Consider the following 26,967-nt stretch of genomic DNA (forward strand, 5'->3'; position numbering starts at 1 on the left):
AGCAAGGAGGAGAACTGTAGTGGCAAACAGAAAGAAAATTTGCATCAGTGACAAATCTACTGAGCATTTGCTCAAGCCTCAGTTTACGAGCAAAACCTCCGCACAAAACAGTGCAAGGAGGAGGAAGGCTACTTAATCCAAGACTTAACTGTGGTTAATGGCACTGTCAGCCACATACATCTTTAACACCAGCTGGGCTGGACAGGAAGGGAGCTTGTTCCTTAAGAGGGATCTTTCAAGAAACAATTAATTTAGAATAAAGATTGAGTATATATTGTTTCATTATTCAGAAAATCAGGCTGATTGCAAATTTCTTTAAAACTCCTTCGGTCAGGTACAATCTATGTTCTGCTGTGATATACACAGCAGCCTAACTTGCCTAGCAAGTTAACAAATATTATTTTATATTTGAAACTGCACCCTACCACATTTTGTTGCTTCAAATAAGCCATGTAATGCCTCTTTGTAGTTTTTAATGTACTGATCCATTAACGAAAGTGCAATCTTCTCCCTCAATGCATGGGATAAATGCAATTCATGGTATGTGTTGAGCTATCAGACAAGGAAGATCCCAGGTTTGATTATCGGTCGGTGCTGAGATGGCCTATCTCAGGTAGGAGGATAAAGATGGAGGCTGGAGAGATGGCAGGATTTCCTATTCCTAATCTCTAGCCAGTGACCCTGTTGGAAGTGCAAGTGTACGGATCTTGGATTGTGAAGCATCCCACTGGAAAATAGCCCACCAAAACGTCCTGTCCAGAATTAAGCATGAAATAAGACCACTCAGACTAGGTACCAGAGAGGACGGCTACTGTATTCCTGTACGAATGATAACCAGCTTTAGGCGCGTAGGGACAAGGGGAAAACAGCAAGGGGGTAGAACTTAAAACTAATTGATATCAATTTTGGGTATGCACTAGATATTCTCTTGGATGCAGGGTCATCTGACATTCCTGTACATCAACTTGCATTCCCTAGATCAGTAGTTTGCCCATATTGCCCAATATCTAGTCACAAGATAGTATAATCCAGGACCCAGCACAATAAAAAAAACCCTTGTTGTGCTTACTGGCTACTGTAATCGTGTACATGCTCCCACATGCATTTCTTGTAAACAGACTGATGTCCACTCTAGTGAGGCCAGACCAGCTGTCAGCATGTAAATATGAACAAACAGAAAACTGTTTTCAGTGAATTTCAATCAATGAATTTCACAATACTCCTTGTGACATAGAAATTAACAGACCACTCCCACCCTTATAATGGGCTAAATTCGCTTTACAGGTCAGCACATTTCCTGAAGCTAGTCAGACCTAACTTTAGGAAGAGTGTTCTTTTCCTCCGTGTCTGTTTCCAAACACTAATTTCTGCAAACTTGTCTTTTTTAGCTGGACAGGAAGCCAAGATTTGATCCATGACCTTCCCAACGCTGGTTGCTTGTGTATGGGTCCCCTGGCAGTTACCTCCGCTGGGCACAAACGAATGAGGCCATTCCAACATTACATATGCGAATGTCGCTAGAATGCATTAACTTCCATATTTGTCTCAAACTTGAGTACTTGAGAAACACAATTCTGCCAGCCACTTCATCCAGTCCTGGCTACTGGGTCTAATGCGCCTCCCCAGATAATTTATGTGCTGTGTAGATTTCACGTCGTGTGCGTTCAGTTTAACTGAAGAGCAGTATTACGATATAAATGAATTCAAAATTCCTCCTAAGCCAAATAGTCAATAATCTCGAAACATGACACCAACACTGTTGTAACTCTTCTTGAACACAATATGGAATCAGATCTTTTCCTGCTTCTCATAGCTTCAGAGTATCAGCATCCAGAGTTCCGGACCAAATTCTAACTAAACTAAAATCAGTGATAAATAATGAAATTACCAGAGTCAGATATTGTAGAATGCCAGTACTCCTTAACAATGTTGGTGCAGTACTGGTAGACATTATCATTGATATGAATGTGAGAGCCAGTGGTGCATAAACCTAACCAATTGCCTGCAAGTACAGCAGAATCTCCAAAAGCAGCTGTGCAACGATGAACTCTTGGCATCTACAACCAAAGAATCTGGGGCGCCACTTTTTTATGCTACGGACCAGTAGAGAGACAACAGCTAGGGACTTGTCAGCTCACATCACACAGATCAGTGTGCAAGGTCAAAATAGCATGCTACATCTTATCTCAGAGAGTAAACTGATGTGACAGAATGTTAAAACTCTACAGCAGAATTAAGAAATAATGCACTGGAAAATTAAAACAACAAGGTGCGGGCAACCCCATGAATTTTTTTAAATTTTTCTTTCTCTTTCATATCCCACCCAGAGTTCTCTTTAGTTCCCTGCTTACTGAGCACCATCCTTTTGGTAATAAAGCAAGCAAGGTGACCTACTGCCATGCCTTTTCCTGTTCTTCTCAATTCAGCCGCTACGAAACGTGCAACAACAGCCACCTGCTCACCTTGGTGGATGCCCCACTTGTGGTGCGAGATTATCAATGGGGTGAATTCACATGCTTGAACCTTGCAGCATGGCATGTCGGAGCACTTACACTGCTTTCTCAAACTTACAGCACTGGAGAAGAAACTCCTTTCATCGCCCCCCACCCCCCACACATGGTATTATGAAGTGTCATTTTTTGCAGGCCTAAATCTTCAGCATTTGTCACATTTTAAATGTTGCAGTGAATACGATGTGCTTGTATGTCAGTCCACTGCTGCTCTATTAACATGTAAATACTTTCCAACCACTAGACTGTCCGATAAAGGCTTCAGGAATTACCAAAATACCAATTACATTTTGAAATGCCAGGTTTCCATAAGGCTGAAAATCAATATTCAAAATTAAGTACTTCTGACCAATTGAAGAGCAGTTTTCCCCACACAATTTGTTATTGTACATGCGGGAGTACTCTATATTGATAGCACTCTCCTACTGGCCTTTCATTAGTTTCAGGCTTATTAATTATATATTTCAATAAAGCGTGAAACAAAATTTGTATCCGTTAGGTTAATCTTAAGCCCTTCTTCACAGCTAAAGTTTAATAATATGCGTAGAATACAATGCAGTAGTTGCCTACCTTCCTCAAATCCATCCCGGAATGAGCCAGAGCGACTCATTGTCCTGTGCTTCTCATCCAAAGACATGGAACTGTTCCGGAATCTGGAGTCGCTGTATGGATCGTATGATCCATCCTGATTGGACACGCTGTGACAACGTAGCATGCTGGGGTTTGAGAGGCTCATCTGGGCAGCTGTAGTTGGGCTCGCTGTTGAAAAGAAAGTCTATTTATGATATCCAGCAAAAACAAAGCGTTATTCCCAGTGTAACACTGGATAGATGTCTCTGAATGTTAAATCTCTTCTCAAAAACTGGATTGGTAACTGTGAAATGCAAGAAGTTTGGGATTTTCTCCATTGGAGATACTGTTTAGTGTGCACACTCTACTGTCTTAATTTGAGATGTGTAATAATAAGACTTGCCATAATGGCTTTTCCTTTTTCAGCAGTTTGCTCTCTTATTCCTTGCTTCTGAAGATTATGGGGTGATAATGGTTGAAACAAATTATAAAATTCCACTGGTTTGTGTCCAGGATGCCAGAGGAAATGTTGCAAAGGAAGAGCCTGCTGCACAAAAGTAATTTTACACTAGAGGCTCTAGCAACCTATTGCTCCATTCTATACCCAAGAGCACCTGTCACCCCGTTGAACTGCAGCAAGTCAACTGGTTCAGTCGAGGTGGCGAGGGGAGAGGCTGTCAGAGAAGATTAGGGAGCAGAACAATTTTCCTCATGTTGGTTCATTCTACTGTGTGGAACTTTTCAGGTGCTAACTTCTCCTGAGGGGTCTTGAGAGGGTGGATGTGGAGAGGATGTTTCCTCTTGTGGGAGAATCTAGAACTAGGCGTCACTGTTTAAAAATAAGGGGTCGCCCATTTAAGACAGAGATGAGGAGAATTTTTTTCTCACAGAGGGTCGTGAGTCTTTGGAACTCTCTTCCTCAGAGGGCGCTGGAAGCAGAGTCTTTGAAAATTTTTAAGGCAGAGGTAGATAGATTCTTGATAAGCAAGGGGGTGAAAGGTTATTGGGGGTAGGCGGGAATGTGGATCAACCATGATCTTATTGAATGGTGGAGCAGGCTCGAAGGGCCTACTCCTGCTCCTAATTCGTATGTTCTTGGCCGTGTTGGTTATCTGTAATTTAGCACTTCACCAATGTAGCTTTGGCAATAATCGGAGGCATAGCTTTAAATAGACAACAAACGTGGAAAGAAATAGAAGCCAATTTTTAGATTAAAACCTCACCTAGTTGGGAAAAGTTAAACCTTGTTCCAGAGGGTGATGTGATACTAGATCCTGGAGAAAATGGTGAATTATTGATATTCTCCTGTAGTCCAACTGCAGAGTGTGATCGCAGCCACTCCTTAGTCTCATCATTATTTCGCAGTTGAGATGAAGGAGTATACCTGTGGAAACATCAATCATTTTCATAAGATCGAGCACTAGGACTAAGAGATGAGCCATTATATTCCTGCAGGTTTCTCACTCCAGTTTACATTTTTAATAACGAACTAATGCAGCAAGTGGTGATTACAAGAGATACTGGGGTCTGTTTTAGTATATGCAAATGTCGTTAAGATATTTCTGTGTAGCAAAATTCATTACAAATAACCTACAGATTTTGTTCACTCCCAAGATAAATTTGTTGCAGCACTGTTCCATTTGTAATCTATAAAAGAGATACAAGGCTTAGTCCCAATGGTTTGAACAGACTCTGGGTGGGTCCTTCATCATCCAGCTTTCTTTAATCGCATCTGCTTCAACATTTAACTTTGGATAAACACCCAAATTTAAGACAGCACGGTAACCTAGCGAGAGATTGCCCCATTGTCTTCGTAGCCATGAGCGTTATGGGATTAGTACATCGGCCATTGCGCTGAGCCACTTCCGAATCGCCACTATCCTCGGTATAGTGTATTCTAACGAGTTATCCAGCAATTTTTTGCATAAATTTGCCAATGGAAGATCAGGGAGCACAACAGTCTAACTTATGGTATTCGTGGCCAAATGCACTGTTCCAGGAAATTCTGGCCCATTTTCCCTGTAGAAGATGTCTCAGTGGTAAGTACAATGGCAATATGCCATATGGCACAATGCAGCTTTGCTTCATTGACACCATTTCAGGTTTTATTTTCTAATCAAGCGGGGGTAGATACAAGGGCACGGGGAGAGAGCAGGGCAGTGGGATTCGTTTTTGATTGCTCTAGCAAAGAGCTGGTACAGACGCGATGGGCCAAATGGACCTCTTCTGTATTGCACACTGCTATAGTTCAAACAGCTCATCAAGATTAACAGTGCAGTTGTAAAGCACAAGCAAGAATATCAGAAATATCTCAAATCAATAAAAACACGGAGCAATTCAGTCCACAATCATTGTTTAGGAGTAACTGATTCAATAATAAGTGTTGTGGTGGAATAATGATCAAAAACTGGAATGAGCAATTAAATTGGTCCATCTCTGGCTAACAAATGAAATTTATTTGGAATTGACCACAGATGTAGGTTAAGAACTGACTTCCTTTTAATCCTGAATTCTGAAGACTATCACAGCACAAACATCTTCGGTTCATTACTATGTCTAAGAATAAATGTCTGCACGTTTCAAATACAGAATGTACAAGTGCAGATTCGGAGAAATATCAGAGATTCTTAGTTCTTGGGAGCAAACGGTAAAAAGAAATCGAGACAGATTTTTTCAGTGAGGTTTAGTGGACCAATGCGTTGCACCTCAGAATAGTAGGACATGAGGTTTGCATCCAGAATACCCCACAGCAACAGTGCCAAGTCTTACTTTGGGATGTCAAGAGGAGTTACTGAGGAGAAGCTAGGTTCATCCTCACCTCCAAGGAGTCAACCAGAGAGCAGGTTGCCTACCCTCCTCTCTCAGCTGAGCGAGCAGCAACAGAGAGAATATAAAGCAATAAAAATAAAATGTGATCAGGTTTTAATTTTGCGCTGAAATGCTAAGAAACATAAGAATTCTAAAGATACAATGCCTAGTTTGTTAATGGAAGGGAGGAGGGAAGAAAGGAATATCATGCATCACATTTCCAATGTAGATATTTCTGTACGATTCACCATAACAAAGAGAGGGGAGTTGCTTATATTGCGCAGTTCATACAAATTCTGGCCTCTTGCGTATCCCCAATTTTCATCACTCTCCAATTGGCGATCATACCTTCAGCTGCCTAGGCCCTAAGCTCTGGAATTCCCTCTCAGCCTCTCTACTTCCTTCAAGAGGCTCCTTAAAACCTCACCTGTCCTAATATCTCCTTATGTGACTTGGTGTTAAGGTTTGTTTGATAACGCCCCTGTGAAGCACTTTGGGATGTTTTACTACCTTAATATAAATGCAATTGTTGTTGTTACAAATGATGAATTGCTGAGAACCGTACAAAATGTTTCAGATTTTGTTTCCTGCAACATGCACCCTCAAATGAAAACCGTCACTAAAATTAGAGTGCACTATGATGTAGTCCAGTGTCTCCCACGATAAGCAATTTAACAACTTACAATGCATTAAAATGAATGGATTTGTTTGACTGTAGCCATTCATTACAAATGAATGTCAAAGTTGTTTCATGATACACAATACAGCTAACACTGTGAAATTATTTTATTATTCTATAGTTCTTTTATAATACTGTGCATCTCCATGTAGAGTACAATGGGCCGGATTTTGTGGTAGAATTAACGGTGAGGCTAACAGCTATTAGCGTGTAAATCGGACAGCAACTTCCAGCGATCACACATGCGCAGTTAAATGCGTAAATCGGGAAGTTGCTGTCCGAGATGCCCCACTCCTCGGCTAACGTTATCTCGCTAAGAGACTCACCATTGAAATACATTGAATGGCGTACTTACCTGATATATATTCATTAACTTGCCAGAAAAAGTTAGGGCTTGTCCATTCCAGTGTATGTGCCCATTTAACAGCGTGGTATGCAATATTCCTGCTAATTGTTTTGTGTGCGTGGCCCCTTTAACGGGCTGCGTGGCCCATTCACATTTCCACGCATGCGCAGTTTTTCAACTATAAAGCCGGTAAGCGGCCTGAGCGGGAGCTCCAGACAGCTGCACGGCCTCGCGGCTTAACGGGAACATTGGTGGCAAGTCTTAATTACTGCCAAACAACCTCTCTGGCACTGAAAATTCAAGTTTACAAGTGTGGAGTCTCATTCCTTCAGATTTTATTTATTGTTGGAGATTTTAAAAAATAATATATATATATATAAAATATATATCTGTTCCCTTTTCTTTTGATCTCTTTTAATCCAATCTTTCTTTCCCCCTCTCTATTTTGCTTTCTCTACCTGATTTGACATTGAATTCACTATTCTAACTGACACTTCCTGGTTCAGACTCTGCGCTGCTCGTCAACGATTCTTCAATTTGATCGGTTAAGGAGATACAGGGGGAAAAATTGGGTGAGTAGCGGCACCTCTTAGCGCCTAAAGAGGCAGTCAGTGGCTGTAGTGCCACTGGCTGCGCCTCCCGCGATGTTCAGCAGGGGCGCAAATGGTGGCGTTAGCCATTTGTGCTGCGCCGCCACCGATGACATCATCGGTGTGCGCAGCACCCCATTTGCGCCCCGTTCGCGATATTTGGTACCGAACGTCGCAGTTGCGCCGTTCGCTACCCGCGCCCGGTTCACGGGGCTTTACTGTGCTGGCAGCGGCGCAAGCTAAAGTGGAGGTGCGGGGCGGCCGCCTGCCAGCACATCCGTCCCCGGCCTCCTACACCCCCCGCCCCCCCCCGCAGCATTGCCGGCTGTTTCCCGAGAGCCCGGCACTTCTCCTTGGTGCCGGGCTCGTTTGCCGGCACTCGCGAGCGGGGATCGCACTATTGCAGGCCCCTCCCCCTTAACAGTAGGAGGAAGGCCTGCAGTACCGCAGCGTGCCGTGCCGCAGCGTGTGGCGCTGCGGCACGTTGCGCTGCGATATTCAGTTTCAGCGCCCTAAGAGGGACGCGGAGCGCCTCGAGCTGCGCCCCGTCTCCCTCTAGGGGCACTTCAACTGAATTTGCGGCGATCGCTAATGCGGCGATCGCGGCGCAAATTCCAGCGCACAAGCGAACTTCGCGCCGCTTGGGCGCCTCAGGCCAATTTCTAGGCCACAGAGTTGTTGCCCTGTTCACACAGGTCCCAGATGCCCTGTAGAGGGCACTGTGGATAGTTGGCTGACAGGAACTTCCTGTGCAAAAGCCCATAGAAAGTCTACGGGCAAGTGCTGGTGCCGTTTGTTCACCGCTGGCCACACAATCCAACCCATGTACTGTAAAATGTTGATAAGAGAATCATTTTGTGATCTAGAGTCCTTTTAGATTGAAAAGAAATGCTCTTTGTTATGTTCATTGCCACATCCAGATAACAGACGGTTACCGCAACGGTCCATAAATTAAATGTAAAATGGTGGAAACGCAGTGGGTCAGTCGGCATCTGAAAGAGAGGTAGATTGATATTTTGGGTGGGACCCTTAATCAGATCACTGCATTTTATTTCAGATTCTGAGCATTCATGGTTTTTCTGTTAATCTGTGGAACATACAGTCCATCTTTACATCAGCATGTCCCCCCCATAGACTTGGTTTGCAAGTAAATTAGATAAAATTTCCCCTTAAAGCGCAGCAACGACACAACCCTGCGTTTATACTTAAGCACAGGCTTGTATCGAAGAAAGGAACAATTTTAAAGATCCCTTATTTTAAGATATGAGTATAAATGTACAAATAGATAACCATCAGAAAGCACCAATAAGCTCATTCTATATGGCGACATGGGTGTGTGGGGTTGGGGGAGGTAAATTTGACCACCAGAACAGGCGGGGGGGGGAGGGGTTTAAAAATGAGAAACTGACCCCCATCTGGTTTTAACAGAGGCGGGCTGGGGAGGGGGGGGGGGTGCGATTAACCTGCTCTCTGGAGGCGGGCCCCTCATTTAAATATTTTAATGAGGCTGTGTTCCTCAGATCTTACCTCTGTTTCAGGTTTAACGCTGGCCGACCAGGTTTCCCAGGCCCCGGGAAACCAAACAGCTGAAGGGAGGCGAGGTCAGCTGGATCCAGCAGGTAAGTGCCTTCCCAGCACTGCTTGTGGGCCAGGAGGAGCAGGAGTGCTTCCCCCCGGACCCCCAAGCAAACCTGTTAACCCTCCCGCAGTCGGACGCCCCCTGCGAATTCTACGACCCCAGACCTACCTGTCCAGCCCCTACGATATTTCCAACCCCCGACCTCGCTCTCTGGCCCCGTCCAATTTCTCCGACCCCCAACCGATCTCTCCGGGGCTCCGCCCACCCCGCCCCCCCCCCCCCCCCCATCCAAGTCCACACAGACTCACGATCCCTCCGGGGCCTCAAGACCATCCCGAACCACAATCTCTCCATGGTCTCCCCCCTACCCAGAAAACCATTCCGAGCCACAATCTCTCCACACCGCTCAACCCCCCACCCCCTGATGCCCCCATCAATCCACAATCTCTTCCCTCCCTCCTCTCCGCTCCCCGGCTGCGGCCTGGTGCCACAGTCCTAACCGCCCAACTAAGTCAGCTAGCCAGCCTCTCAATCTGGCTGGCTGCAGCCAGGAAACAGAGTCCAAAAATGTTAATCAGGTCCTGCTGTTAAAGTCAGCAGGACATCCAGGAGCCACTAAACCTCACTCCCACTCCCTCCCCATCATGATCGGGCCATGATTTTTGCCTCAAAAAAAATACCACAATTTTATTTTACTTCGCCAATGTCATGTCCGATACTCGATAGTTCAACCTTATACTTTCACAAAGTTGCAGTCACTCATACACTAGAAACATTGAAAATCATTAACTTATAATTAAACAATGGATATTGGAGCAGTGGGTAAATGAATGTTTCATGTGGCACTGAAACAAACAAAACAAAAAAAGCAGTCGAAACACTACAATTGATGTTAGTGTCCCTGGGTAGGGAGGGTGAAAAAGTCAGCCGCGCGACTGCTGCTGCCCATTACCCATCAACCCCGGGAGAATTGTATGCACGTGGATCTTCAATGAAGGCCAGAATCGCGCATGGCTTCCCTTGGGCAAATAGCCCAAAACTCACTGCTCATGCTCAAATACAAAGAATAGGCACTTAGATTGAGACCACCCATGAACACACATGACAGCAGGTAACACCACCTTCAGGAAAGAATGAGTAAAAGAAGAAATTCAGAGGAGAAGTAAGCCTACACACTCACTGGGACTTGCACTGCAGCTGTCCATATCAGATTGAGTTATGTACATTGGCCCGTATTTTCCGGGGCCTACCAATGCGCACACGGTCCACCTGTAAGGGCCCGCAAAGCGCACGCACGAAAACCCGGAACTTGCGAACAGATCCTCCCCATCCCTGGGACATGGACATCTACGGGCGGAGAGTTGGGCTATTTGTCCAACTTCTGCCCAGCGTATGCCGTGAAATTCATACGCCTGGTAAAAGCAGGAGTAAGGCCTGCTTTTACCAGCATAAGAGTTTAAATGAATATAATTTTTTTTTTTAATTATTTAAACATTAAAACACCTGTAAAATAAGTTAAGGCTATTTTAGCCCCTTTAAAACATTTAAATTTAATTTTCAAAAAATTAAATTTTTGTTTTAAATGTTTAATTAAATGATATTAACTAATTTTATAAATACGTAACTTTTAAAAAATTTATTTGGTATGTAAATGTGTTTTTTATGTGATCCCCATTCATGCTTATGTAAACGTAATCCCCATAAACACAAATGGGGATCCCCTTCTTTTATTTGTGATCCCGGGCGCTTGCGAACCACCTGCGCCCCTGGGATACGTGGGCCTCTACGCAGTCCTACGCGTAGAGGCCCAGGAGCGCGAGTCTCCGTGGATCCCGAGGCACCAGGTAGGTGCGGATTTTATTTGCGGATCGGAGGCATTTCCCCGCGGGGAGCCTCCAACCGCAAATTCAGGCCCAATATCTCTTATGCACTTGAAGAGGATTCATTTGCAGGGTAATGGGGAGAAAGCTGGAGTGTGGGCTAAATTGGACAGTTCTTTCAAAGAGCTGGCACAGGCAAGAGGGGCCCATGGGTCTCCTTCTGTGCTGTAAGATTCTAAGAGCTCAATCTGAAATACTCCCACTGCAGGCTCAGTTTAAAATTATTCCTGGGCAGATCCCTTTCAAAACTCTTCAAAACACTGACATTTTGTCAGCTTAGTAGTATAATGTATCATTGGCCCACATTATATAGATCAGGAGACCTAGATTGAAATAGTCGATTTGGCTGAATTATGTCTTCTGACATCCCTCAAGTGGCTTAATGCTGATTTTGATTTAGCGCAGCACCACATGAAGGCAAGAAGCCATGCTGACAGGAAGGACAGGAAAAGCCTGTGGCGGTTGCACTGGGTTTCCCTTTAGCGGAACCAATTCGCTGTCAATACAACGCCATTGATCAAGGACAATGAAGATGTCCACATTCAAAGTCTGCAAAATACTTTAGCCACTTTAATCACGGTGTTCTTTGCGCCATACACTTGGTTCTTCCATGTAATGATGGTTCAGTCCAAAGTGCTCCTCTGTGCAAAAATAATGATCCATTGATTCTCTGTGAGCCCAAAGCTAGAATTGTTGTTGCAAACAGTTTTACCCTTTATCGTCACTGGACTGGAAGGAATTTTGGTAACTCAGAGTGAGTGGGGGGAATAAAGCCATACACGCAAACAAGCCTCAGACATGTGACCTACAGCTATCAGCCATGTCTGTAAAAGCACTTTGATTCATGCTCACAAAACAAACATCGAGTTGAGCAAAAGCCGCGGCAGCTTCAAAAAAAAAATTCCAAAATCCAGACTGCACAAGAAAGCGAAATGGTAAAATAAAGATATTGAGACGCTCGCACAAATGGAAATATGCCACCAACACCCATTGCCACAAATACAAAGAGCGTAGTGCCAGAGACACAAAAAGCCGTTATCTATGAGGGAAGTACCAATACCTGAATCCCTTCTTAGGCAAGGTATTCCTATCAAGCTGCGGATCACTGTAGGAAAGTGAGAAGAAAACTGAGAAAAGTACTAGTAGGAAGTTAAGAGGTAGCAAGATTAAAGTAAAGTGTGTGTAGCGGGCATGTAAACCGTCGAATGTTAAGATACACCCAACACAGATTTCCTCAGTAATAAGATTTGCTATGGGATATGAAAAAGCAAAATGGCGGTTTCTTTAGGATATGAGGTTAATGACTTAAAAAAAAAACATATATACCAAACTGTGCCACATAACTGGCAAATCTGTAGTATACCAAACATAAAGATCATATTCTGAACTGGTCAATGGTCACAAATTAAAAATCCATAGCCTCAGAGAAATCAGCTACAGATTACTTACTGGAAAAAAATATTTTCCAAAGATTTTCTTGGTTAACAATGAAACGTATACAATTATCTTCAGTTGTTACTAACAGAAAGTGTAAAGAACAAATATTATATTCAATATCAGCAGGTTTGTTTGCTGTTACAAGTCACTGGATTTGCATTGTGCATTTCAATTGTGGTCTTCTGCAGTAGATATTAACGCTTAGTCATGTAGCAGTAAATATGAGCACCACTCACTGAACATTTATTTAATCCAATTGACATTTTGTAGGTAATAATAGAGATGCTGTTCAATATAAACTTTACGACAGGTCGCCTCTATAATTAAGGAAATATTTTTAACTTAATATTTGAAATGTATAGTTTAGACTCAGAAATAACATAGATCCAAATAAGGTGCTTTTAAATGACCAAATTCATCAGTTAGGGTTCACAGTTAGGTCTTGTAAGTTTAATTTTTCTTTTCACTAGCTGTGATGAACTCCATTACACATTAAAGGTGCCAGAACTTAAGAGAACTCTGGCAACCGAAGGAATCCCATCTGATTGCACGGAGGAAACCGTGCTCTTATTTTTGAAGATCCACCTACCCCAGCATCATTTTTTTTTAAGCAATGTACGTAGATTCAGAGTATAGATTTATCCAAAACTCTAAACAAATACTCTAACTGATTTTATGCCTGAATCATTTGGACCTTAAAATGCTTCAAAATCAATTGACTTAATGCTTACTCAAGTCAGCCACCATTAACAAAAGCAGCACAAAGAAAGGCCACAACCAGAAGAAAGGCATTTTCCAGCACCACACACAGGTTTAGAATTGGGCAACACATTTGCTTATGATGCAGATAAATGTTGGCATGCCAATGGGAAAGCAACCTACACAATGGAATGCTAGTGTGATTGTGTTTATATAGATCATTCAGACCATTACTTCAAAAAACCGAAGTGCCAAGAATGCTGCTTCTCAGTCAGTCTTCTAAGGTTACGTGTCTCAAACAGTGATAATAATGAGATGCTCCGTTTCCAGTTAAATATGAATATTCGAGTCAATTACATTGAACGAGTTAAGGTAGCGCCTGTTTATTAATGTTTTTACTACTTTTCTTCACGAATGTTCAAGTGTCAGTACAAGGCAGGGGACACAAGATTGTTATAAAATGCTGCAACTGAAAGGGGTACCCACCACAATTGAAAGGTATCTATCGAACATATTTTTGTTTGTCCAATAGCACAACAATGCAGTGCCTGCAAAAAATGTGTGGCAATATAACCCCATCATTTGCACGTGGTATAATTTGAATTAAAGTAGCCCGAAGCTAGTTCATCTTTCTCCTCAGACAAAAGGTAATGGATCTTCACTAAAAGACGTCTTCAGAGCTTTAAAAACAATGGAAAATAACATCCTTATGGATAAGTAGGGTGTGTGTGGGGGCAATTATTAATACAAAAAAAATTAAGCAGGAATTTTAAGCTGTTGTCAGCTGAATACACTGCATGATTACCATTTTTCTTTTGGGGCATTAGCCAACCACAGTGACTCAAGTTGGCCAATAAAATCAAGACTGTCAAATAGAACTTAGAAATGTTCAGCATCAGAGGTGTTGGGTGCAGGTTTGTGCCTACATTGCATCACATGCTAAGTCCCAGACCTCACCTTGTCCCTCAGGGAGATTGACGGATCAGAAGCGAAGGGGGGGAGGGAGGAGTTGGGAGAAAAATTATACCAGGTTGCTCTTGTACATTTCCTAGCAACCAATAAATCAAGAAGCAATAGCATAGACCGAGAGCGAGGTCCCTATTTTGGCAAGGGAATAATATAGGACTTGGGGGTGGTGTTGGGTGGGGTGGCAGGAGGAGAGAGGAACTCATTGGAACAAATGGTACAGGGAATCCAAATAAACGTAAAAGAAAAATCAAGTTCTTTTGTCGCAAGATAACCTTAACTACCATTAGTCTATTTTCTGTCCAGTTCAAAAATTGCAAACTTTTTCTCTCTATGCCATGAACTTTTAAAGTATACAAAGAACCTGACCTTCAACTTGGTCGCAGGATAATTCAAACATTTCCAGAAAGAGTTGCATTTTTTTTTAATCGTTTTTAAATAAAAGAGGTTATTTTGCCTGTGAAACAGAACATTTCCGTGGCAATTAACACCAGTAACTTTATACATATATGTCTTTTCTCACTAGCATACCACTGTGACATGATATTGACCAAAGCCTTGAATGCCATTGGACCATGTATCAAGGATCACCTGAGATTAACCTCACGATCAATGGGAAGGCTTGTGTGGAACATGCCAATTTAATTTTATATTTAGATTTCTTTTAATAAAAATGTCTGCTTTAAAAAGGTATGGGGACAATTAATATTTGGTGAGTATTTCAAGGCACAAATGTGCAAATACAGACACAATTTGTTGTTGGCAGCAATAATAGATTATTTTAAAATATAATTTAAAACAAGGACAATTAGTATTAGCACCATCCCCGCTCTCCTTCCCCCATCCCCCACCCACCCACCTTCCATTTTCTCTTCGCTCCTGAATGCACTAACTTGTAATGGGGTAAGTCTCCATGGGTTCGGAAGCCCTCGGGTACTTGCTTAAGTGGCCTGTCTTCAAGTATGAGCCTAGTGAGCGGTTGGCAGCCTGTTTGATTGTGTGGGCAGCTTCACAGCCAATCTCAATCCTGTTCTCACCTGATGTCAACTTTCCAGTGAGAGTCACTGGGAAAGTGATTGGGAGCAGAAACTCTGGTTGATTTTGCCATATCCCTAACCCAGGAATGCTGAAGCAAACAATAGCATCCCCATTTGCTGCCTTGCTTGGCAAATTCAGTGAAGATGGGAGCTGGACCGGGGAACCTTTCCGGTATTTTTACCCTACTGAGCCATTAGGCAAAGCTCTTGTACAATACTCTTAACCTATTCTACATTTAATGGAAGTTTACTTAAAATATGTGCAGTACCATCAAATATTTCTTTAGAGTTCTACTCAAAACTAAACTCACGAGGGTAGTTCTCACAGAAATCTTTCTGCAGTCCTTTCACTTGACTATTGTGGAACTTAATCTTCGTGTTTGTTTAAAAACTAACATACCAATTAGGAAACAGCAATGCCCAAACAAAACACAAAGCATTATACCAAAATATTCGTAGTAGATTTTGAGATTTTAGAAGCTTAGCACTAAACAGTATAATTTTAAAAAGTTAGGTGCCAGTTTTGCAAAGGGGTTAATTAAAAACCCAGATGATCCTTGAAGACAGGGCCTCCTTTGACCGAATTAATTGTCTGCTTCAGACTGTGAGCATTACCTGTCTTGTTTCCTTGGTAATGTATTTCTGTTGAATTTGGGACTAGCAGTAGGGGAAGAGAGAGGGCTATGGGGTGGAACCAAGCAGTACAGGGAAAAACAGAGAAAAAAAGGCAGATTAACACTTAGGAAAGAAATAAATGAGAAAAAAAACCAATGTTAGCAGATCCGAGAATAAATACATCGATATCCAACAGCAAAATTAAACATTTGGTTCACTTAAATTTCCAACTTCAACACAGCCCTATTCCTGGGACTAGGGACAGGGTCACTGGCAAGGCTTGGAAGCTAAGCAGAGCCAGGCCTGGTTAGTACCTGGAGGGGTGACCATCAGGGAAGACCAGTTGCAGGTGGTCATGGAAGGAGCCCCGAGGAGGGGTGGTTGGTGAGAAGGTCACGGGAGGGGCGGCTGGTGAGCAGGCCCGGGCGTTGGGCTGAAGATTGTCGGACAGGAGGAATGGTGGAAATGGAATGGTGGCGCGCACAGATGCAGCGGCTTTGCTTCTCCCAGGACAGTGCTATTTACGTTAAATGTTATTTGTACTGGACTCATGGGAGCTTGCAAGATCACATTTCGTTGTACAATGACAATAAAGTTGAATTATTATTATTATTACAGCGTAGAACCAAAAAAGCAACAGATCAGAAATGTAAGTCTGCAAACCAATTGAAATTTACCATGGGGAGTATATAGTAAAAATAGAAAGAAGATATTCATGGAAAGAAGTTGGACTCATATGGATCTTGTTAAGTGTAATGATCACTCTGAATTATTCAAAGAATATCACAACATATATCGAGGCTGTGGCCTCACAGCACCAGGGGGTGGCAGGACATGTTGGGCCTGGCAGCTGTGAGAAGGTGACCAGCAGCTTGGCAGCACTAGGAGGTGGGTGCAGGAACATCCATGCCTGATAGTACTGGGGGAGAAGATCTGTGGCCTGGCAGAGGACAGGGAGCTGAAGTCTGGTATTGTGGGGGTGTGGGGTTGGAGGGGAGACTAGCTGGGCCTGGCAGCAGTGGGGCAATCACCTGTGGACTGGCAGTACACGCAGGGCTGGTGTCTGGCAGCATTGGGGCAAGTGGGTATTGGCTGGGATCTCTATGGCCTGACAGTATTGGGCAGGGAAGCTGTCGCAGATCAGCTATGATATCATTCAATGGCGGAACAGGCTCGAGGGGCTAAATGACCTACTCCTGTTCCTATGGAAGCTGGAGTCTGCCAGAACTCATAGCGTGAGGGGAGGGAGGAGCCAAGGGCCTATGCTTCTTTTCCTTGCCTTCCTCCTCTGGCGGGGGAGTGGGACTAGCTGAAGTGCTCTTGCAGAGAGCTGGCACGGGCTCGACGGGCCGAATGGCCTCCTTCTGTGGTGTAACCATTCTATGATTCTAATGATCTGGCTGAGCAGATGTGCGACTGCAAGCAAGAAATAAGATCAACTCCTGATTTATTGCAACAGTAGAGAGAGTGAGATAAAATGGCAGCTAAACAACTGTCACAGGCTGTACACTGAAGTGCAACATGCTCAGTGCCTTGGAAATACTGGCAGGTAAGTTCAGTTAAACACTGTAAGCACTGGGAGCCCAGGAGAACTCTGGACCCAGGGCCAGAGGAAGGGGCAGGCCTGTGCGAAGGAACATTTTTAAGATCAGTAGGTTTATGATTTCCTCATATTCCTTTGCATGTTTATGTTCAAAATTTAGTTTTTACACATATATAGCCAATAGCTCATTAAACAACATGGCCGCTGAATGAAATTAGAACAAAGTTGTATAAGCATTTGATTTGTTGGTTTTGTGGTACTTGCTGATTTGTATGTGGTAGCTTTTAAAAAATTGAGCCATTTAATTGGTTAGTTTTATGGGTACCCAACTGATATATTATTAGTTTGAATTCAGTCAACTGGAGATTTAAGTTAATTAACATACTCAACTTAAAAGATAGCATTCAATTAAGGGGGGGGGGGAGAATTGGTCTATGTATGCTGACCCATTTGAGGTGTAATATCTTTGAGAGATGCCTCACCATGGATGTGTGTTCAATGCAAGACTTTTAATTATATAGATTATGACTGTCTGTTGGTCGACTATACAGTAAAATTAAGGAATGATTTGTAATTTGAAATGTATATTTCAGAAGATGCAAATAATCTCAGTCTGCCCCGGAACAGCTCACCTCAAAGCGTTGAGTATATTTAGAAACTGACTGGTACACAAAATAATGGGGTGTAAATCAGTCTTGGACAGTATCACAAAACGGATGATAGCAAATCGGCAACCAGGTTTTAAACTCCGTCTGATTTTTTTTCCCCCCAACATCAATTTATATCCCGGTATCTCTATCACTGGTCTCGCACTGCTAATCTCTGGAGTATGTGTGCTTCAGGCAAGTATTCATCAAGTTGTAACTGCCAAACATTGAATTGATACGACCGCCTATTTTTAATTTTCAAAACTGATTCTCAGGTGTTCAAATTTGGCCTCCTATTGCAGCATCATCTAGGTCATGGCGAGCAAGTACTCTTGGGTGGCTCAGTAACAAGAGACAACATTTCAGCCTGGGGATTAATTCATTGAGAAAAATATAGGCAGAGGTTCAGGTTAATTACTTTTCCCCTTTCGCAGCTGCGATGCTCTCCCACTGTAAGCAAGCTCAAGTTTCTCATCTTTTGACTATCTCAGGTGCGTCCAAGTCTTACGCCCTGTCCATTCTATTGGCCTCCAAACTGTGCTACTACTTCTCCCTTTGCTCAGTGACAGATTTTCAGGGAACACTATTAATGAGTTAGGGTTATCACAGCCTCACTGTGTTCAAAAACTGTCACTAAAAGGTCAAAATCTAGTCTCAAAGCAGGAGGAAGGCGGAGATAAACCAATATCTCAATAACATTACGATGATATTTTGTTCTACAAACGTGAGGACAAAAGCAGTAATGTTTTACAGAGGAAAATGAAGTGGAAAAAAGACAACACTAGATGGACAGGAGATGTAAACAAATGGCCTATCAGGCAAGTACATCAAGCACTCCATATTCCTACAAACACCATATGGATTCCTGGGTTGTCATGAATGACGAGTTCTAATTAATAAGACCATTAAATGAGACCGTTCGTAAAAATAGGAACATGCAAATCTATAAAATTTCAGCACATATTCTTGGTTTCTTACCTCTCAGACATAGCTGTCTTAATGCTGTTAGTCCTCACAAAAGGAGTAAGCGAATCTTCTTTGGAGGAAGGGATCAAGCCACTAGTTGAGTTGTGATGACTGAGACCGCCTCCGCTGCTGAGGGAGATGTCAATGGATTCACAGCTGGTGTGCAGGCTGTTTACTGACTGATAACCGGGACCATCCTTACTTATGGTGGAGGAGCTGCTCAGACTGGCACCCCATGGGGCACCATTTGACGTTGTGGAATGGACTGACGCTGGACTGGAGGCCAAGGGAGATTGCATCATGTCTGTAGCCTTGTTATAGAGTGGGCTGCTGCCTCCACTGCCTAAACATGATGGTGGAGAATCCAGGCTACTCTGCTGGCTCATCGTGGCATGAGGATTGGATATGACTGTGGAATTCTTCATGTTTTCAGCTGTTGTGACAGGAGCTTGCTTAGCGCTTGGCTTGACCCCGAACAGTCTGCTTAAAAAATGCAAAAAATACTTGTAAGCGATATCTTTAATTTCTACAACAATATACTATTGTTTCTCTCGGAAAAACACCTGGAGGCACAAGGAGGGTGGAAAAAAAATCAGTTCAGCAAACGGCACAGCTGAGAAGTGCCAATATAGAATTTGACATTTTTCAAACCAGCCCTTTGTTAAAATGATTAAATACTTTTTTCAAAGACATGCTAGTTTTGCCTGACGTCTAGACAGAACATAATACCTAATCCTCTCAATCCATTATTATTTTAAAGAAGTGGTGATAGATGAAGTGAAAGCCTTTCATCAAGGTAATTTAACCTAGATAATGGTGAGGTACAAATTTTAAAGTAATCTATAAATGTAAAGAGGTTTTATCATTTAAACATTCAACTTGGCTTGTTGCAAACATTATGATTTTCTGTGGAAATCCCATGTGGAATGTTGACTAAGGATTGCATTGACACAGTAGCATTGCATTTATAGTCAAATACACGAAAGGCTGGCTTTATAGTTTATTAATAAAATAAATTAACCATCAAGTAAGATCGGTTTTTAGTTTCTGAGCAGATGGCCTTTTTTCTAAAAAGAAAAGACTTGCATTTCTATAGCGCCTTTCACGAGCTCAGGAAGTCCCAAAGCGCTTTATAGCAAATGAAGTGCAGTCACTGTTGTAACCTGGGAACCACGGCAGCCAATTTGCGCACAGCAAGCTCCCACAAACAGCAATGTGATAATGACCAGATAATGTTATTTTAGTGGTATTAGTTGAAGAAAGTTTAAGTAAATGTAGCATATACCCCTAATTAACTTCAGAAACCCATGTCTTCAGCTGTAACTTAGTGCGTCTTCACGTTCTGGATTTGTTTCTCTTTAAGCAACAAGGGGGTTAAATTCGGTTGATTTGCGCCTCCGTTAGCGCCCTAAGACGTCATCACCGTGCGCAGCGCCATGCTCGCGCCCCGGCTCTAATATTGGGTGGCGCCCCCCGACTTACCGCTGGACGCTATATCCGCCGGGGTCAGGGGGGCGTACCTGCGGCTGGGGCGGCGCTAGTTAAAGGGGAGGTGGCGGGCGGCCATTTTTGTTGCTGGCCGCCTGCCAACACCTGCCCCCATTGCTGTCCCCGGCCCCCGTGAAGCCCCCCTGCGGGGTGCCGGCTGCTCTCCGTGAGCCCGACACTCGCGTGCTGGGCTCGTTTGCTGACACTCCCGATACCTGGTGGCCCAGCTGGGCGCCGGGACGCACTGCGCCAGGCCCCTCCCCTTTAATATGGGGGAGGAAGGTCTGCAGTACCGCGGTGCGACGTGCCGCAGCACCCACGCCGCGATATTGGCTCGCAGCGCCCCAAGAGGGACGTGGGGCGCTTCCAGTAGCATCCCTCCTCCCTCTCGGGGCGCTACCCAGGAAAATCGGCCGCGGGGGCGCTAACTTTTTCGGGCCGCTAAACCCAGCAAAGGTAGAGCCCCAAGGGGGCGCTACCCAATTTTTCCCCCCATGTCTTTTAATTTATTCATCCCAATTGTAATAATAAGATAAATAGCATTTTTAAGGGTCAATTTCTGCATTATGTTTAAGTATTTAACAGGTACAGAGTGTGGAACATATTTCTTTGGCAATGTTCAGAGATTAAAAGCTGACCTGAGTTAGGGAAAAAAATGGATAGAAACTGCTGGAAGAAGAAAGAATACATAGGCAGAAAAAGGTCAGATTCCTAAAAAGGTGAAATGAGAAAAAAACACACAAGAAAATAACGCGAAGAAGTACATTCTGGGACAAAGCAAGCAAGTGTACGAAGAAAGAGAGCGGAAGAAATGAACAAAAGAAGAAAGGTAACTGGCAAAGAACTAGAACGATTGCATACTGGAAGCGGACGGGGCACTGCAAAAGATGGATAGATAGCTCAGAGAAATGCGTGTAGACTGACAGATAGTCAAAACAAGCACAAGCTTTGAATGAAACGCAGGAGACAACTGTAATGAATGCAAGAGCTAGACAAAACATCATACAATGATTAATATCAATATTTAACAATTAAATACGTTGCATGTAAACGCATCAACTGTTAAATAAATGACGAATCACAAATGTTTTACACTATCAAATGTGGCAGTATTGAAAAAGACCAGTCATTAAAAGTCATTTTCATAATGATTATATTTAGGGTCATCTTTACTTTCCAAATTATTTTGATCAGATATCAAATTACCCCAAACTTATTTATCATTCTCACTCAAGTTTTCCATCAGGATCCCTTTCAAAATTCCAAGGATTAGGATTGACTAACGCCTGTTTGAGTCTTTTTGTATTGGGTATCATCGTTTAAACTATGAATCCCAGGAGTTGAATTAGTTAATTACCATAGTTAATGCAGAATGCTTCGGATTTGCCTACTTTAGTTAAGTTCTCTCATTACTATAGAATTGGCTGAATAACTGCCCCAAGCTTATGATGATGCTTATTTGTCAAATAATATATTTTTTTTTAAATGTCTTTTTAAACTGGTTGACTGTTGACAGATTTTTGACAGTGCGGATGGCAAGACTTAACTTCAGGTTAACAACAGAAAACGCTGGAAAAACTCAGCAGGCCAGGCAACATCCGTGGAGAGAGAAACAGAGTTAACGTTTCAGGTCGAAGACCCTTCGTCAGAACTGAGAAAAAAGCAGGAAATGAAACAGATTAAAAGGCCAGTTTGGGGGCTGGGAAATGGGGAGGGGATGAAAGAACAAAAGGGAAGGTCTGAGAGGTGAAGAGACATTAAGAGATATTCAAGACGAGACGAGATGGTAATAGGACAGGTAAAGAGACAAAAGATGGCTCTAGATGAAGTGTGAAATGCGCTGGCAGAATGAGAGACAGCTGCCATGTGGGAGAGAGAGAAAAGGAAAAGGCACAAACCAAAGGTGTGGATAAAAAATATATAAAAATATAATAGGGGCCGAGGTTATGATCTGAAATTGTTGAACTCGATATTGAGTCCGGACGGCTGTAAAGTGCCTAATCGGAAGATGAGTTGCTGTTCCTCGAGCTTACGCTGAGCTTCCGCGGAACAATGCAAGAGGCCGAGGACGGTGAGGTCTGAGTGGGAATGGGGCGGTGAATTAAAATGACAGGCGACCGGAAGCTCGGGGTCACCCTTACGAACAACTTCAGGTTGTTCTGCTCATTAAAATATGGACTTGACTGATTGACTGATGCTGCAAAAACATCTTCATATCTACAGGACATCACCAATATCTTCCATGAACAAAATATCTAATTTTGTCAATATTTATAAATAGGAACATTTTACCCTCTCTCAGGATATAGGTTATAATTGCAAAAGGGCGGATTTATGCCTCCATAATTTAAAGGGATGTTTTGTGATAGCCACAGCCCCTGCACCATAAGGGCAGCAGCAATACTCGTCTGGGGAACAATGTGTGTGACAGCAGACAATATGGACTTAGTAAAATGTGGGCAAGACTGTGAAACCAATGTAGAAAACATTGGTAGGTGGTTTGTCAAAAATACACGTGTGTTTTACTTGGTGGAATGAACGCTTTGTGGTGAACCTGCTCCATTAATACTGTGGCACAGTTTCAGAAGAGGTGCTAAGAAAAAATAGTGGTGCCAGTGATGATTAAAATACTGCTATCTGTGCTTATGACCACTGCAGCATCCCCACACACCAGTCAAGCACAGAGGGGCCGAGATAGAGTGGATAGGAAGGACCTATTTCCCTTAGCAGAGAGGTCAATAACCAGGGGGGCGTGAATTTAAAGTAATTGGTAGAAGGATTAGAGGGGAGTTGAGGAGAACTTTTTTCACCCGCAGGGCGGTGGGGGTCTGGAACCCGCTGCCTGAAAGGGTGGTAGAGGCAGAAGCCCTAATCACCTTTAAAAAGTAATAAAAACAGAAAATGCTGTAAATACTCAGCAGGTCAGGCAGCATCTGTGGAGAGAGAAACAGAGCTAATGTTTCAGGGCGATGATCTTTGTCAGAACCGTTCTGACGAAAGGTCATCGACCTGAAACGTTAACTGGATATGCACTTGAAGTATCGTAACCTCCAGGGCTACGGACCAAGAGCTGGAAAGTGGGATTAGGCTGGATCGCTCTTTTTCAGCTGACACAGATGGGCCGAATGACCTCCTTCTGTGCCGTAAATTTCTATGATTTCTAGACACGATGGGGCACGTCCCCACCAGATGAATGCTGGAGCTGCATTTTCAGTGCCTTGACAGGTGAGGGGGCATCCTACAATATAATCCAGCCAAAGCTTCCTGGATCATTGTGCTACATTCTCCATGATATGGCAATTGAAATAGGCATCTACATGGAGCAGTTGCCACAAGAACTGCGGGAGAATGAGGCTGAGGAACCAACAAAGCATGCAGTACAAGAAACTTTGGCAACTGAAAGCTTCTTCAAAGATCCCAAGAACTCTTACCATTTCCAGTCCACTGCGATAAATCTTAATCTCCGACATTTGCATGCCCACCCAACGTATCTGCCAGTCAGACCATTCTTCTTCACTGCACATTCATTTCTCCAGCCTCACAAATGGAGAAATTAATTGGAAATAAATAGTATGCCGCCATCATTTAGTGTACAACACGCATGGTGTCTCTGGAACTAGTGTCTGCTGTGGGTGCCTGTTGTACTCAACCAGCTAAACTGGTACTTCCTCTCAGTGAAATCCCCATGGGAAGGTGGAGACAAAATGAAAGACTGCATGGGAAGAGCTCATTATATTAATAGTTGGTATAGTGCATAAATGTGAGCTGAATTGCAGCTGCCCTCCTGGGGAGGGCGTTGAATTTTTTTCCAGCACTGCAGTCATGTCCTCTGGACAGTGCAGCTGACATTAGTGCAGTTCGCCACCTTTTGCCGTGCTTTTCACTCCCCGTATGGTCGTGTTGCGGAAACAGAATGTCCCTGCTGAGACTCGCGTCCTGCAGCAAGATTTTGTCATCCTCAAAGCGAGACATCTCAGCCAGCTTTCAAACATGAAGTTCCTCCCCATCTATGAGCATGCACCCAGCCTCGGGCTCTAACCCACAGCGTGCAAATGTCCTGAACCCGGGAATATGGAACACAGACACATAGGAACAGGAGGAGGCCATTCAGCCCCTTGAGCCTGTTCTGCCATTCAATTAGAACATCGCTGATCTGCATCTTAGCTCCATCTACCTGTCTTGGTTCTATAACCCTCAATAATCTTGCCTAACAAAAATCTATCAATCTCAGTTCTGAAATTTTCAATTGACCCCCCAGCCGCAACAGCCTTTTGGGGAGAGATTTCCAGATTTCCACTACCTTTTGTTTGAAGAAGTGCTGTCTGACATTACCCCTGAACGGGTTAGCTCTAATTTTAAGTTTATACCCCGTTGTTCTAAACTACCCCACCAGAGAAATAGGGCTGGCTTTTTCAGGGGGTCAGTGGGCGCGATCGGTGGCGAGTCAGGTGGGGAAAGTGTTTTTTTATCCCCAGCGGGTCAGGACCTCGCTGTCAACCCTCCGCTACGCCTGTTTCCCGATGTTGGGTCTGTCAGCACTGAGCAGACCTGACACGCAGTGGCGGGGGACCCAATTCAGGTCATTATGACCTTGTTCAGAGACCATTAAGAATATATTTGAGCTCACCTTTTGATTTTACGTGCTCGCCCACGGGGTCCTTGCTGCTCGGGGATCACGTCTGTCAAGCTGAGGCGGGAGTTCAGTGGCCATTGAATCAGCTGTTGAGTTGACAGCTTCAAATGTAAAGTAACAGCTCCAACCTTACAGAGATATCTTCCCTTAGCCACAAGCTCTTCCTCACTGCGTTTCCACAACAGATTCACCATGCTGCAAGTCTTTACATAAGACTCCACTCACTCTGACTTCATTACCTCTCTACTTCACCTGCCATCTATTCCATCAGCATGGGCGCCCTTTATACCCTCTCACCTTGATCCTCAGTATCCCACCACAATCAGCCCCAACATCAGCAGCACCAGGCACACCAGCAGCACCAACAACACCACCACCAACTTTCTCCACAATCAACTGATGCCGCACAGGACACAGGGCATCAGCACCCGACCACATTGCTGCCCAGGAGGTCAGGGGATTTACTTCACTTGACGCTGTACACCCTGGCTGCCACATGATGCACCAGGTTGGCACCACCCCACACCAACACCATAAAGCATCCCGACAATGCCCAAGCCATTCCTTTCACACTCATCAGCATTGCAGGGAATGCCATTATGTCTCACCATTCACTGCACCAAGTGTTGAAAATAAAGGTTTCAATGTTTGCCACTACATTAACAAAAACTTTACATGAAAATTGCATAAAATACCCAAGTGCCTACCCTTGTGTGTTGTACTAAGATGAGGGCGACTGTGAGGGGTGGCTAGTGTTGGGGAAGTGCTAATGTAGATAGAGAGGGATGGGTGGCGGTGCAAGGTAAGTTGGTGTAAGGATGTGCAGCAGTTGGGTAGGGAAGGCAGAGTGATGGGGATGGGACGAGATGCACAGCAGGATGAGGCTGAGTGTGGCTTTGTACTAACATTTCCTGATCTACTGAGATCATTGAAATGTTTGCGGCACTGCACCCAGATCCTCCTGACCACATCCTTGCTTGTGCCCTCCTCTGCAATGTGCAACTAGGCTGTGTTGATTTCCTGGGGAGGTCTCTTCCGCCCATGGGAAGGGAAGAGAACCTCCCTGCGTGCTGTGACTCCCTCCATAAGCATATGGAGGGAGTCATGGGAGAGCCTGGGTGCAGCCGTGCACCTCTGTGCAGTCATTGTCAGTGTTTGCAGCACCTCAATGCTGTAGAACACGGACAGCACAAATGTCAATATAAAGTTGGCCGTGGTCCCTTTAAGGAAAGCGGCTGGTGACGTGTCATCAAATGATGTCACCAGACCCGCTTCCTCTAATTGGCCGGGAAACACGCTGGGCGAGCTTAACAAACCCCATCAAGGGAAATTCATTTCAGACAGCGGGCTCGACCCGCCACCGACGTCGCCCGCCACCGACGTCGCCGAGGTCAGCAAAATTGCAGCCATAGTTTCTCTCCATCTACCTTATCAAATCCTTCAATCACCTTAAGCACATCAATTAGATCACCCCTTAATCTTCGATACTAAAGGGAATACAAGCCTAGTCTATGCAACCTGTCCTCATAATTTAAACTGTTTAGCATTCAATATGGGCAGGTTCAAATCCGTTGAAAATAGAAATATAGAAGGTAGGAGCAGGAGTAGGCCATTCGGCCCCTCGAGCCTGCTCTGCCATTTAATGAGATCATGGCTGATCATCCAAATTCAGTACCCTGTCCCTGCTTTCTCCCCGTATCCCTTGATCCCTTTAGCCTTAAGAAATATATCTAACTCCTTCTTGAATATATTTAATGAATTGGCCTCCACTGCCTTCTGTGGTAGAGAATTCCACAGGTTCACCACTCTCTGGGTGAAGAAATTCCTCCTCATCTCTGTCCTAAATGGCTTACCCCTTATCTTTAGACTGTGACCCCTGGTTCTGGACTCGCCGGCCATCGGGAACATCCTTCCTGCATCTAGTCTGTCTAGTCCTGTTAGAATTTTATAAGTTTCAATGAGATCCCCTCTCAT

At 43.8% G+C, this 26,967-nt stretch overlaps 1 protein-coding gene across 7 annotated transcripts in view; it reads right to left on the reverse strand.

The window, feature by feature from the left end:
* Nucleotides 1-26,967, reverse strand: part of nav2a (neuron navigator 2a) — a 534,653-nt gene that overhangs the window by 94,894 nt on the left and 412,792 nt on the right. For 4 of the 7 annotated variants that reach the window (XM_086008162.1, XM_086008160.1, XM_086008163.1 and 1 more), the window contains 4 exons: nt 18,885-19,352; nt 15,717-15,782; nt 4,304-4,464; nt 3,081-3,269 (listed from right to left, as the gene is read on the reverse strand). In XM_086008162.1, coding sequence (XP_085864288.1) covers nt 3,081-3,269; nt 4,304-4,464; nt 15,717-15,782; nt 18,885-19,352 — 884 coding nt within the window. The remainder of the gene's footprint in view (nt 1-3,080; nt 3,270-4,303; nt 4,465-15,716; nt 15,783-18,884; nt 19,353-26,967) is intronic. The other 3 variants (XM_086008161.1, XM_086008165.1, XM_086008164.1) reach the window with 1 other exon arrangement.

This window comes from Somniosus microcephalus, chromosome 15 (genome assembly GCF_052327205.1).
Source record: "Somniosus microcephalus isolate GS21.2 chromosome 15, FLI_Smic_1.0, whole genome shotgun sequence".
In the NCBI taxonomy this organism is placed as follows: Eukaryota; Metazoa; Chordata; class Chondrichthyes; order Squaliformes; family Somniosidae; genus Somniosus; species Somniosus microcephalus.